Raw genomic sequence first — 13862 nt, forward strand, 5'->3', positions numbered from 1 at the left:
AATTGTTTTAATCCGGCTACATTGGATGGTTTACGAGAATTCAAGGTTCCATCAATTATGACAAGATGTCAAGGTTCTGCAGAAGCAAAGCAGCCCCAGATCACCAAACCACCACCACCACCACGTTTGACTGATGGTATGATGTTGTTATGGTGGAAAGCGGTGTTAGGCTTCATCCACTTCTGCGTCAGGGCTCCGTTCAGGCGTTCCACCTTTGACTCATAAGTCCACAGAAGATTATCCCAAAGTCTTGGGGGTCATTTAGATGTTTTTGTCAAATGGGATATGGTTTGTGCCCTGCAATTCTCCCATGGATGCCATTTTCACCCAGTGTCCCTCTTATTGTGAAATTGGGTACATTGACCTCAACGGAGGTCTGCAGTTCTTTATATATTTGTCTGGGTTCTTTTGTGACCCACTGAATGAGTAGTCGATGAACTCTTGGTGAAATTTGTTTTGCATCTATATTGAATCTCTTTAGAACGTGGCATTATGTGCTGCTTTTTGAGACCTTCTAGTCTGTTTCACATTGCCGGACAGTTTCTATTTAAGTGATCTTTGGATTCCACATGTCTGGCAGTAATCCTGCCTGGATGTGGCTAGTGAAATTAAACCCAATTGTCAATTGAATTTGGTTAACTGTTTGATTTAGTAGCGGAGGGGGAAATTACTTTTTCACATTAGGGCCAGGTAGGACTAAAGAGCATTTTCCTTTCAATAAATAAAATCATTTAAAAACAGCATTTTGTGATTACTTGGGTTATCTTTGTCTAAATAAAAGTGGTTTGAGGATCTGAAACATTTAACTGTAACAAATATGGAGAAATAGAAGAAATTGGGAAGCGGGCAAAAACCTTTTCACAGCACTGTAGGTGTCTACACAACAAACAAACAAACAAACCCTGTATAGTCTGATCCTGCAGTCATATTACCTTCTCTCTTTTACTTCTTGCTAATCTACAGAATGTTTGTTAGCATAAAACACAAGACAAATGAAAAAAGTGTGACTGCAGGATCTGATTTTATGGGGTTTGTTTGTTATCGGTTACCAGGGAGAGCCATTGTCTGTATAGGAATTGTAGAAACAAAACAATAGTAAATTTGCAACTATTGCAAAAGTTGATTCATTTTTTTTTTGTTTTAGAGGCATTAGGACAGTAAAAAAAAAATGTTGCGAAAGTGGACATAGCTTTAACCCTTTCCTTGACAAGGACGTATCTTGTACATCAGACAAAAAAGAAGTTTAGTAGCCAAGGAAGTATCTGTTATGTCCTCCCTACAAATGGACGAAGTTCAGGCTAGATCACGGCTAGAATCTGGGCTTTAAAACAAGACCAAGATGGGGGCTCCAGCCGCAATCCAGTCCGAGCTAGAGCAGGTTTATTCAGAACGATGTGGAGTTTGTGACAATTGTGCTAAAACTTTATTGATTCAAACGGTTTGGCTATGTAAACATGCAATCGACAGTTTTTTCGTTTCTAACCGATCAATCAGCTGTCGGGGGAAGGCCACATCTTGCCATACTACATTGGTCCATCTAATTGTATTTAGCGACCTCCAATAGATGTCGGTTACATTGGTTGGTAAGGCACGTCATCACTTAAAGGGAATATATCATCTATATCCTACCCCACAAATAATTTTTTCTTTACGTTTTTCAGTGTACTGCATGGTACAATAAATGGTGCTATTTAAAACTACAACTCGCCCGGCAAAAAAACAAGCCCTCACACGGCTACGTCGAGGGAAAAAAAAAAAAAGTCATGGCATTTGGTAGGCAGCGAGAAAAAAAATTTAAATGAAAAATAGCCGCGGTGGCAAGGGGTTAAATATAGATGACATGGAAAATAGATTAAAAAAATAATGAGGCTGCATCTCCCACTAAAGTCTGTGTAATTGTGCAGAGGGGGGCGAGTGGGGGCAGTGGTGACAGCATTCAGGGAGAGGAGGAGGATCTCTGATCCTCCTATCCCCGTATGGCTTTAGATGACCCCTCGAGCGAACGTAACAAACTTTTGTTCAAGTTATCACCTCTTCTTATCAATCAGACTTCAAATTTGCTCTGAGTGTCACAGGGTTTTTTTATTTTCAAGAAAAGGAGTTAGATGATGAGCAGTTGTTCTTTTAATCACCCTCTCTGAGCCCAATTTGGCTATTAATTGACTTATTGACTTGGACATTTACCAGTGTCAAGAATGTTGCACCACACACACACACAAACATCAATAAAGTTTATTTTTTACACTGTCCCTATCCTATCCGTACCTGATCTTTAGAGGAAAGTCTTCTGAACGCTTCTCTAGCGATATCCGTTACACACTACAGTCATAGCGATAACGATTATCAATAAAGAAGATTGTCTAATATATTTCTGACATTTTCACCAACTGACTGTTGCCATAAACTACCGTTTTCCAAGTAGTTACAACATAATAAAAAGGTATTTGTTAACACAGTGGATTAGGTTTAGGGATTTGTGATCATTGATTAGGGTTAGAGGTCATATATGAATGGGGATGGGAAATTTACAAATATGATCTCAATTTAATTTAACCCCTTAATACCGAAGGTATTTTAAACCTTAATGACCGAACAATTTTTTAAGTTTGTCCATCCTCGCATTCAAAGAGCTAGAACTAGGCATCATTTTGGGGTACATATAAAATATTGATTAACTTTTTATTACTTTTTTTAGTGGGGCACTGGAAAAAAACAAACTGAAATTGCGACATAATATTTTGCGTCTTAATTTTTTTATGCCGTTTACCACGTGGTATAAAAAACATATCTTTTTTCAGCTGGACCTTACGATTGCGGCGATACCATATTTATAAGTTTTCTATGTTTTACTACTTTTACACAGTAAAAACACTTAAATTCAAAATTATTTATTTGTGTGTTGCCATGTTTTAAGAGTCATAACTTTTCTATTTTTCCTCCGATGTAGCTGTATGAGGGATTTTTTTTGCGGAACGACCTGTAGTTGCATGTACCATTTTGTACATGCGACTTTTTGATCAGTTTCTATCAAATTTTTTTGAAGGTAGGATGAACAGAAAACAGCAATTCTGGCATGGTTTTTTTATTTTCTTTTTTACGGCTTTCGCCGTGTGGGTTAAACAATGTAATCCTTTTATAGTTAGGGTCGTTACGGATGCGACAATGCCAAACATGAGTACATTTTAACTTTTTTTCATAATAAAGTATTTCGTAAAGGGGAAAAAGTGGGTTATTAATTTACTTATTTTTACTTGGGATTTTCATTTATTTATTTCAAACTTTATTTAAAAATTTTTTAACCTTCTTTTTAGTCCCACTAGGGGACTTCACTGTGCGATCTTTTGATCGCTTTTATAATACACTGCAATACTGCTGTATCGCAGTGTATTATGCCTGTCAGTGTAAAACTGACAGGCATCTGTTAGGCCATAACAGGCAATCACCATAAAGGCTGCCATAGAAACCATCGGCACCCTGCAATGCACACGGGGTGCCAGTGGGCTGAGATAGGACGCTCCCTCCCTCTAAAACCACTCTGATGCGACGGTCACTATTGAGCGCCGCATCTGAGGGATTAAATATGATCAGAGACCACTGCTAGTGGTCTCCGATCATTAACCCTGAATGCCGAGGCTGTTAGCAACAGCCTGGGCTTCAGGCGCACCTAGCCACATGTGGGAAAAGTTCTTCTGAAGTCCCGCCGTGAAGAGGCGGCACTTCAGAAGAACTACCCTGAGTGGCCGCCGTAAAAACTATATATGGCAGTCGTTAATGCAAAAATCGGATGGTGCATTCCAGCGTTTTTTGGCATTTCTGTAAGACACGCATCACTGAATGTAGACATGTATGAACTCCTCATATCTTACAGTTTTTTTCAAAGTACATTTGGTTTGCGTAAGGGGTCTGCTTGAGTAAGCGTTTTAGTAGCAATGTAGAATTTACGTACACTTTTTGCTTATAATCACTGATTCAAAGTTGTGTGAATGTGGTTTTGCATATAAATTGTTTTCTCCAAAAATCATGATTTTGGTAGCATAGTAGCAGTTTGGGTGGTGCACTATATATTTTTATCACAGTTGTGGCTGAAGGCCGAATGTAGCATGGCCTCGGTTTCAGCCTTTTTTTAAAGCTTAAGCCATTGTGAATATAGACACTTGGGATATATGCAAACTTTGTACACCTTAAATTTCTTCTTTTTATATTGTTGATGTGGGTTTTAGGTGCAAATGTAAGATTTAATGCATTAAAAAAAATAATCTATTTGTCACAGAGATACATGAAGACGGTCATGGCTGTAAACTGCATGTTAAGACAACTCCAATTGTCCGGTTGTCTGCTTTTAGGAAATATAAAGTGTCTGGGGTGCACTTTTCAATGTGGTCCTTTTTTTTACATTTCCATCTTAAAACAAGATTTGTGGTCAGTTCTGGTGATTTTGTGAAGATATTTTTATGTAGACAAACAGTGGCATGTATGAACTCTGCACATCTTGAACTTTTATGTTTAGAAAGTGTTATTTGTCTGTTTCTGCTTGGGTTATATTTTTTGCCACAAACATGAATTTGAGGCAAAATTGGCATGAAGTCATCGGTGTGTAAGAAGTACCGAGTGACATTATGACTATGTGCTGGGAGTCTACTCTTAGAAAATAGGGCGTTTAGTATAAAGTTTTCATTTTACAATTCAGATTTTATTTGTATACGTCAAAATAATGAAAATTATTCCACCTAGAAGAGGTGCAAAATATCCAGAAACCCCAGGCAGCAAAATTCTGCTGAAGCTTCAGTATTTAGTACACTGCAATTCCCTAATATAATGGTATTATTGGAAGCACACCCATTATCTTTAAGAGTATTACAGTAATGACCGAGGATTTTAAGTTCTGAGTTTTGCCTTGTAGACCTGTCAGCAGAACACAGACAGCCGTATGCAGCACCTTAAATCCTGTCATTGAACTACAGACACAGGCTGACAATGCAACGATCTGTGTGTTACAACAGCCTCTGTCTTCAACATGTAGAAAATAATTATAATAAAAATATTATAATAGAAAGTTGCTGTTAATGTAACGCTCAATGCTCAAATTTCTTTTACTGTAAATGTGAGACTTTCATTCACAGAATACTATAAGCAGTGCTAAAAATCCTTATTCTACGAATCAGAGAATAGTTATAACATGCTAGCAAAAAAATAAGGGGAACAAAACAGCAATGCTATAGGAAATTACATTGGGTCAAAAGATGTCCAAGACATGTATAGGCCTTTCATACATAGAGGGGTCAAATATACTAAATGATTGCTCTTTATTAAATGTCCATTAAATTATGGAGGTCTGATAGTATGATTCTAAATCTAGAATTAGAATATTGTTCACCTTGGCATCATGACTGTATGAAGTCAGGTCAATAATATCATATTAACCAGGGGTTTTATGAAAGCAGAAACTCATGTACATTACTTTTTATAGGACTCTTTCAAAAGTCATGTCCCCTGCTGCGCAGGATTTTACACCATCGATTTAAAAGAGAGTTTATCTCATCCTGAAATTAAGTGAGCATAAGGCCTCATGCACACTTCCGTCAGCTGTTGAACGGCCGTTATGGACGGTCCCGTCACACACGGACGGGCTTCACATGGATGGCTTCCGTGTGCAGCCCGTTGTTTCCCGGACCAAATTCAATGAGAAGGCCGAGACTGTTCGGTCAAAAACGGGCAGGAGTAGGACCTGCCCTACTTTTGACGGAACGGCCGCACGGTTCCGTTAAAACAACGGAAGTGTGCATGGCCCCATTGAAATGAATGGGTTCAGGGTGCTATCCGTGACAACAACGGATAGCACCCTGAAGGAAAAAACTGAAGTGGGCATGGGGCCCAAATAGATCAACATATTGTTATCTCTGCAGTGACTTTATAGTGGAAGAAGAGTCCTCAAATGACAGGAATCTGTGGATCATATTACCCAATGTGTTTTATTAGTGGTATGCAGCTCTGTATCAATAGGTCATGCATTCTCTATGCTGCCTTTATTAAGGTCAAGTAATAAAATGCACAGTGTCATTCTAGTTCCCTAAGTATTTTATTTTCCCCTTTTATCACCAATGGACAGATATAGGAATATGACATCTCTATTTGTAGCAGGCATAATCCAGCAGTTATAGAGATGACCGCTTTGACAGCTGTTTTATTCCTGTCTAGAACTCCTACTTAGGCCATGTCCACAGGATATGGATTTTGTCAAAATTTAGGCACGGTTTCCGCACACTCTGAATTAATTCTGCCGGCACTGCATGTAAATGAGAATAATGATAGCGCTGTGGATTTTAAAATCCACAGCATGCTCATTATTGACTTGGATTACATGCTAAAAAGCTGCAGATTAGCTCCATTTAACCTCAATTGAGCTAATCCCTGTACGGGTTTGCACGACAATCTGTGTCAGAAAACGAAATTTCAGCTGCAGATTTGGATAATCTGAACAAAAAGCAGAGGTGTAACTTGAACCTCCTGGGCCCAAAGGCAAACTCTGTACCAGGGCGTCGTCTGTAGTATAGGTCTTCTCATATGGGGCAGTGGGACCTTTTGCTCCCCCTTAATCTCCAGGGCTTGGTTGGATATAAAATAGAGCTCAATGAGTCTGTCCTTTGTATACATAGCACTGAAGGCTAAAAGACCAGGCTGAGAACTCATCCAGGATAGGAAAAGACTGAAACTGGCACTGACCATAAAGCATAATATTTCCGCACTTTAGGAGAATAAAAAAATATTTTAGGGAGAACTTTTTAAAATTGTCTTTAATAGTACATTTATAAATAGAAGCATATTTCTATGCATGACTACATGAAAAGCAAGCGCAAGAATTGAATTGTCGCTATGTCCAAATGTATTGCACTAATTTGCATCCATGTAACTCACATAAACACGATAGCTATGACAAAGCCATCTCATGTCTTCCTCACTGAACTACGAGTTACCCTGTCTTAAAGTATGTGGTAGTTATTGTGGCAGATAACACTTAGAAGTTTGTTAAACGTTTAGCTACACTTTGACATGTCATAGTGACAGGTCAGAAGTTTTGATTGGCGGGGGTCCGAGAACGGAGATCCCCACCAATCGCTAGAACTAAGCAGCTGAAGCGCTCGTGTGAGAGTGCTGAGCCGATTAGTTTCTGTTCGGCTTTTTCCGGAAATGAATGTATCGGAGGACGGGCTCAATAGAAAGTCTATGAGCCCGTACTCCGATACATCGGATTTCCGGAAAAAAACGAACAGAAACGAAGCGGCTGAGCGCTGACACAAGCTCTATAGCGGACTTCTATATATTTTATATGCTTTACACCAACATCTCTGTGCATGGCATCTCACTCTTAACTATCAGACCGCTGAACAGAATCACGTTTTATGGGTCTTTAAATGCCCACGTGAACCATCTTGGCAGCACACCTTGAACACACATTAAACTTATAATGTGTATATATACTTATATACAATTCATGCCAATTGTTATAGATTATTTCTCCAGTTTTATCTCTTTGTCAAGAAACAAGTTGCTATGAAGAAACATTAACAAAGCTGGTCATTGTGGGAATCCATATGATGTCACATATCATGGAGAGCAGGGTTTAGATACTAGGTATGTCTACACATTGTAGGTGGTATTCATTTTGGTTCCGTCACATGACACAAGAACACTGTGCATAGCTGGCAGGTACAAGGGTACCCAGTATGGAACTAGAGGTTCCTATATTGTAAATATACTGAGTGCTTTGTGCAACCATGTAACACAGCCCCAAAAAGGCCTTGAATCGATTGAGTTTTCACAGAAGACTCAATAAATTCAGTAGTATACACCACATACCCTTTGGCAACAGAGGTGGTAAAGTAGCATTTAACAGACGATACATGCTGCCTTACATAAATGGCTATTTAATTAGAATTACAAAAATATACGTTACTCTTCAAAACTGAATAGAAAAAACAGCTCACGTCTAGATTAAAAACAGTCATATATGCAAATGTAAATGTTATTATTAAGGCAACATGTATCTAAAATCGAGTGGAACTTTAGGCTGAGCCGGGCCCACTCATAAGTACTTCAAGTTCTGCCTCATACTAGGCCACGCTATTCCAGAAGGCACTCTCTTAAACCAAACAGAAAAATCTACATTATAAGGCTCTTGGGAATGGGAATTGTACTGTTAGTTAATCTCTTTAGAGTCTGGGAATCCACAGATGTTATTTTATATGATAGCTAGATTCATAAAGCATTTCTGGTAATAAAATATTGGTCAATTAGAGTCACCATATTAAGACTGCACGTGCAAAAGCCCCCAGTATTAAGCCCTGCTATGATGTATGAAGCTATGATTAGATCTGTAGAAGCCCCTCCTAGATTGCAAAGCCCCAGCCATTTTAATACTCACGTTGACATTGCCCCCAAGACTGTCGGGCCCATCCCCAGCAGCAATCAATCCTGTTACCAAATCGGCAGAGTCCTGTAGAAGAGGCAACCTGTGTGGGCCACCTGTGTAAAAAGATAGGTCATTATTTTGACGCTGGAAAATACTTTATTGCACTCGTGTAAGCATGGCCTTAGTTTTGCATTAACTGCTTTTTTTATTCTGTACATCAGTCCTATACATACAATGCCAAAATGCCTATGTCTTAATGTAATTACTGCAGTAAAATCTATAGCATCGGTAGAACTCCCCCGTCTCACCATGTTGACAGTAAAGCGAACTGTAGTAATGGAAACAACAGTGTAACTACTTTAACTGAAGTAGCAACCAAATGATGAGTAGTAGTGTCATACATCAGACCTTCTGAAAAAAAGGAGGACCCACGCAGTATAGCTAGAGAACAAAAAGACTCCACTGTGTTTTTCCCTAGAAAAAGGAAGAGCATTTCTTTACCCGAGTGGCTCAGGCTCTAAGGCTGGAGTGAAATGTTTGGGCGTTTCTATCGTTTGTCCCATATATATTTTTATTACAGTTAAAAGGGTTATTCCCATCTTAGACATTATGTCATATCCATGGATATGCCATAAATGTAAGATAGACATGAATCCCTGCTCTGAGAACCGCACCAACACTATATGGACAAAAGTATTGGGACACCTACAGAAGCTTTTAGGACATCCCATTCTAAATCTATAGGCATTACTATGGAGTTGGTCCCTCCTTTGCAGCAAACACAGCTTCCACTCTTCTGGTCAGGATTTCTACAAGATTTTGTATTTTTGGGAATTTTTGCCCATTAATCGAGAATAGCATTTGTGAGGTCAGATACTGATGTTGGATGAGAGGGCCTGGCTTGCAATCTCCATTCTAGTTCATCCCAAAGGTGTATGATGGGGTTGAGGTCAGGGCTCTGTGCGGGCCACTCAAGTTCTTCCACACCATGTTCTTCACCCAATCATGCCTTTATGGACTTTGCTTTGTGCACTGGGGTACATTCATGCTGGAACAGAAAAGAGCCTTCCCCAAACTGTTCCCACAAAGATGGAAGAATAAAATTGTCCAAAATGTCTTGGTATGTTGAAGCATTAAGATTTCCCTTCACTGGAAGTAAGGGACTTAGGTCACCCCCTGAAAACAGCATTATCCCCCTCCACCAAACTTTACAGTTGGCACAATGTAGTAGGCAGGTAATGTTCTCCTGGCATTCACCAAACTCAGGCTCGTCCATCAGACTTTCAGATAGAGAAAGGTTATCTGTCACTCCACAGAATAAGTTTCCACTGATCCAGAGTCCATGGTGCGGTGCTTCCAATGCTTTGCATTGTGGTTGGTGATATAAGGCTGCCATCCAGATGCTTGGCCATGAAAACCCATGCCATGATGCTATCGGGGGGGGGGGGCACATTTTTTTGTGCAAACATTAATGCCAGAGCAAGTTTGAACTCTGCAGTTATTAAGTCAGCAGAGCGTTGGCGACTTCATGCACTCTGCGCCTCAGTACTCGGCGACCCCGCTCTGTAACTTTACATGGTCTACCACTTCATGGCTGGTTTGCTGTGGTTCCCAAACGCTTCTACTTTGCAATAATACCACTCAAAGTTGATCGTGGATTATCTAGGAGGGAAGACATTTCATGAACTGACTTTGTGCAAAGGTGGCATCCTATTACAGTACCAGTGAGCTCTTTAGGACGACCCATTCTTTCACAAATGTTTGTAAATACAGACTGCATGGCAAAGTGCTAGATTTTATACACATGTGGCTATTCCAGGCATCGAACGGATGAAGAGGTGGCCGGGCATGTGTGCGGCTTTCTTCATTGATTTCTATAGGAGTTACAGAAACAGTCAAGACTTAATACTTGGTGGCAAAACCCTTGTTGGCAAGCACAGCAGTCAGACGTTTTGTGTAGTTGATGATGAGGTTTGCACACATGTTAGATGGAATTTTGGCCCACTCCTCTTTGCAGATCATCTGTAAATCATTAAGATTTCGAGGCGGTCGCTTGGCAACTCGGATCTTCAGCTCCCTCCATAAGTTTTCGATGGGATTAAGGTCTGGAGACTGGCTAGGCCACTCCATGACCTTAATGTGCTTCTTTTTGAGACACTCCTTTGTTGCCTTGGCTGTATGTTTCGGGTCATTGTCGTGCTGGAAGACCCAGCCACGAGCCATTTTTAATGTCCTGGTGGAGGGAAGGAGGTAGTCACTCAGGATTTGACGGTACATGGCTCCATCCATTCTCCCGGTGAAGTAGTTCTGTGCCCTTAGCAGAGAAACACCCCCAAAACATAATGTTTCCACCTCCATGCTTGACAGTGGAGACGGTGTTCTTTGGGTCATAGGCAGCATTTCTCTTCCTCCAAACACGGCGAGTAGAGTTAATGCCAAAGAGCTCAATTTTAGTATCATCTGACCACAGCACCTTCTCCCAATCACTCTCAGAATCATCCAGATTCATTTGCAAACTTCAGACGGGCCTGTACATGTGCCTTCTTGAGCAGGGGGACCTTGCGGGCACTGCAGGATTTTAATCCATTACGGCGTAATGTGTTACCAATGGTTTTCTTGGTGACTGTGGTCCCAGCTGCCTTGAGATCATTAACAAGTTCCCCCCGTGTAGTTTTCGGCTGAGCTCTCACCTTCCTCAGGATCAAGGATACCCCATGAGGTGAGATTTTGCATGGAGCCCCAGATCGATGTCATTTTGTATGTCTTCCATTTTCTTACTATTGCACCAACAGTTGTCTCCTTGTCGCCCAGCATCTTACTTATGGTTTTGTAGCCCATTCCAGTCTTGTGCAGGTCTATGATCTTGTCCTTGACATCCTTAGAAAGCTCTTTGGTCTTGCCCATGTTGTAGAGGTTAGAGTCAGACTGATTAATTGAGTCTGTGGACAGGAGTCTTTTATACAGGTGACCATGTAAGACAGCTGTCTTTAATGCAGGCACCAAGTTGATTTGGAGCGTGTAACTGGTCTGGAGGAGGCTGAACTCTTAATGGTTGGTAGGGGATCAAATACTTATTTCTCTGTGCATAATGCAAATAAATATAATTGTTTTTTTTTTTTTTTATATAATCTATCTCTCACTAGTAAAATTAACCTAGCCTAAAAATTCTAGACTGTTCATGTCTTTGACAGTGGGCAAACTTACAAAATCAGCAAGGGATCAAATACTTATTTCCTTCACTGTATATATATATATATATATATATATATATATATATATATATATATATATATATATATATATATATATATATATAGATAGAAAGGAGAAAGCAGTAGCACTCACAAAAGAACCATTTGAACGGGTGCCCAGCAAAGCGTCCTGATCCTCGGACGAAATGTAAAACACAGAGAAAGAAAAATTTGGAGCACTCCGGTGTGAAGAAAATGGTGGTTTATTCAATCCCAATACAAAAGCGTTGCTTTTGTATTGGGATTGAATAAACCACCATTTTCTTCATACTGGAGTACTGCAAATTTTTCTCTCTCTCTCTATATATATTAGAGATATATATATTATATATATATATATACCGTATATATCGGCGTACAAGACGACTTTTTACACCCTTAAAAAAATGTCAAAAGTGTGGGGTCGTCTTATATGCCGGATATTGTCTACATTAGGGATGCACGTTGCAGCCGCACAGCTCAGTATAGTACACATGACTATGAGAGCGGGGCTGCGGCTGTGTAATTCAGCCACAGCCCCGCTCCTGAGTCATGATAAGTTCGCGGGGTCAGGATGATGCAATGCGGCCAGCGCTGCACTAATGAGCGGCGGCACTTGAGACAGAACATGGCGGGCGCGCTACAAAACACCCCCATGTTCTGTCTTCAGTGCCTGAACTGCCGCTCATTAGTGCAGCGCCGGCCGCATCACCTCATGCTGACCGCGCGCGCACTTCCTGTCAGGAGCGGGGCAATGGCTGTATTACACAGCCGCAGTCCCGCTCTATAACGGCGGAGATCAGAGAAACCGCTCATCTCCGCCGTTATTCCCCTGAATGCTGCGATCACAGCTGACTGCAGCATTCAGGGGAAAGTGAGAAGGGGGGATGCCCCTGGATCGCGTCACAGGGAATTCCTGTGACGCGATCGAGGGCCATACCATATATGGGCAGACAGCCCAGGGTCTATTGACGGACCCCAGGGCTGTCTTACCATATTTCATGTTGTTAGGACATACCCAAGTATGTCCTAACAACTGCCTGTGTGCTATCTGTCCACAGGCTAATGTACTGGCACATATCTGATATATGTCAGTACATTAAAGTTTAAAAATAAAGTAAAAACAAAGTATTGTTAAATTTAAAAAAAAATACACCTTCACCTTTTTTACAATAAACATTAAAATAAGTCTCAATACATAAAATACACACATTCAGTAATGGCGCGGACAACAATGTTTTTGCATCATTTATGATGTGTACGCTGTAAAAAAATGAAATAAACACGGCTTTCATTCACTTATTAATGTGAGGCGCGAGGTGCGATGAATTTACCCTCCATGTTCCTCACATTAATAGTAATTAACCCCATCATGTACCTCGCACATTAACCCAATATGACTGAGAAACATGATGGGATTAATTACTATTAATGTGAGGCGCGAGGTGCGATGAATTTACCCTCCATGTTCCTCACATTAATAGTAATTAACCCCATCATGTACCTCGCACATTAACCCAATATGACTGAGAAACATGATGGGATTAATTACTATTAATGTGAGGCGCGTTCAAAATTCATCACACGTCGCGCCTCACATCAGAAAACGGAAGAATTTTTTTTTTATTACTGTTGGCAAAAGTATCGAAATTGGTATCGAAATCGCAATACTAAACGAAGTATCGGTATCGAAGTCCAAATTCTGGTATCGTGACATCCCTAGTCTACATATTGTCTACACACAGGTTGTGTGTTACCTTGTGAGCCTGCAGTCCGGTACACAGGCTCCCGGGATGCACGGAATCCGCCACGGATCTGAGGGAAGCCGGTATTAGCCGCCAGGGAACATCTCTGTAAGATCCTCTGGCCCGCCCTTTCCTCTCATTCCCTGCCTCTCAGATCTCGCGCGATGAAGCAGCCTATCTGCGCATGCGCGAGTTAAAAGAGACAGAGAGTCCTGGGTCCTGCCGCCGATGGCCATAGTGAAGCGCTGCTGCACGAAATGGTGAGTATATCTTAAATTCTATATTTTAAGGGTAAAAGTTGGGGGTCGTCTTATACGCCCAGTCGTCTTATACGCCGACATATACGGTATATACATATAAAACAAAAAACATTTCAAAAGGTGTACATAGCCTTTAAAGGTGCATTTTGATTAGATATGCCATGAATGTTTAATCATACGGAGTCCAATTCCACTAATGCATAGAATAAATGGATCAGAT

The 13862-nt window shown here is 40.6% G+C and overlaps 1 protein-coding gene across 6 annotated transcripts in view; it reads right to left on the reverse strand.

The window, feature by feature from the left end:
- NPNT (nephronectin) overlaps positions 1-13862 on the reverse strand; it is a 96369-nt gene that overhangs the window by 67787 nt on the left and 14720 nt on the right. For all 6 annotated transcript variants that reach the window (XM_075849756.1, XM_075849754.1, XM_075849751.1 and 3 more), the window contains exon 2: positions 8420-8520. In XM_075849756.1, coding sequence (XP_075705871.1) covers positions 8420-8520 — 101 coding nt within the window. The remainder of the gene's footprint in view (positions 1-8419; positions 8521-13862) is intronic.

Source organism: Rhinoderma darwinii, chromosome 1 (assembly GCF_050947455.1).
Source record: "Rhinoderma darwinii isolate aRhiDar2 chromosome 1, aRhiDar2.hap1, whole genome shotgun sequence".
NCBI lineage: Eukaryota > Metazoa > Chordata > Amphibia > Anura > Rhinodermatidae > Rhinoderma > Rhinoderma darwinii.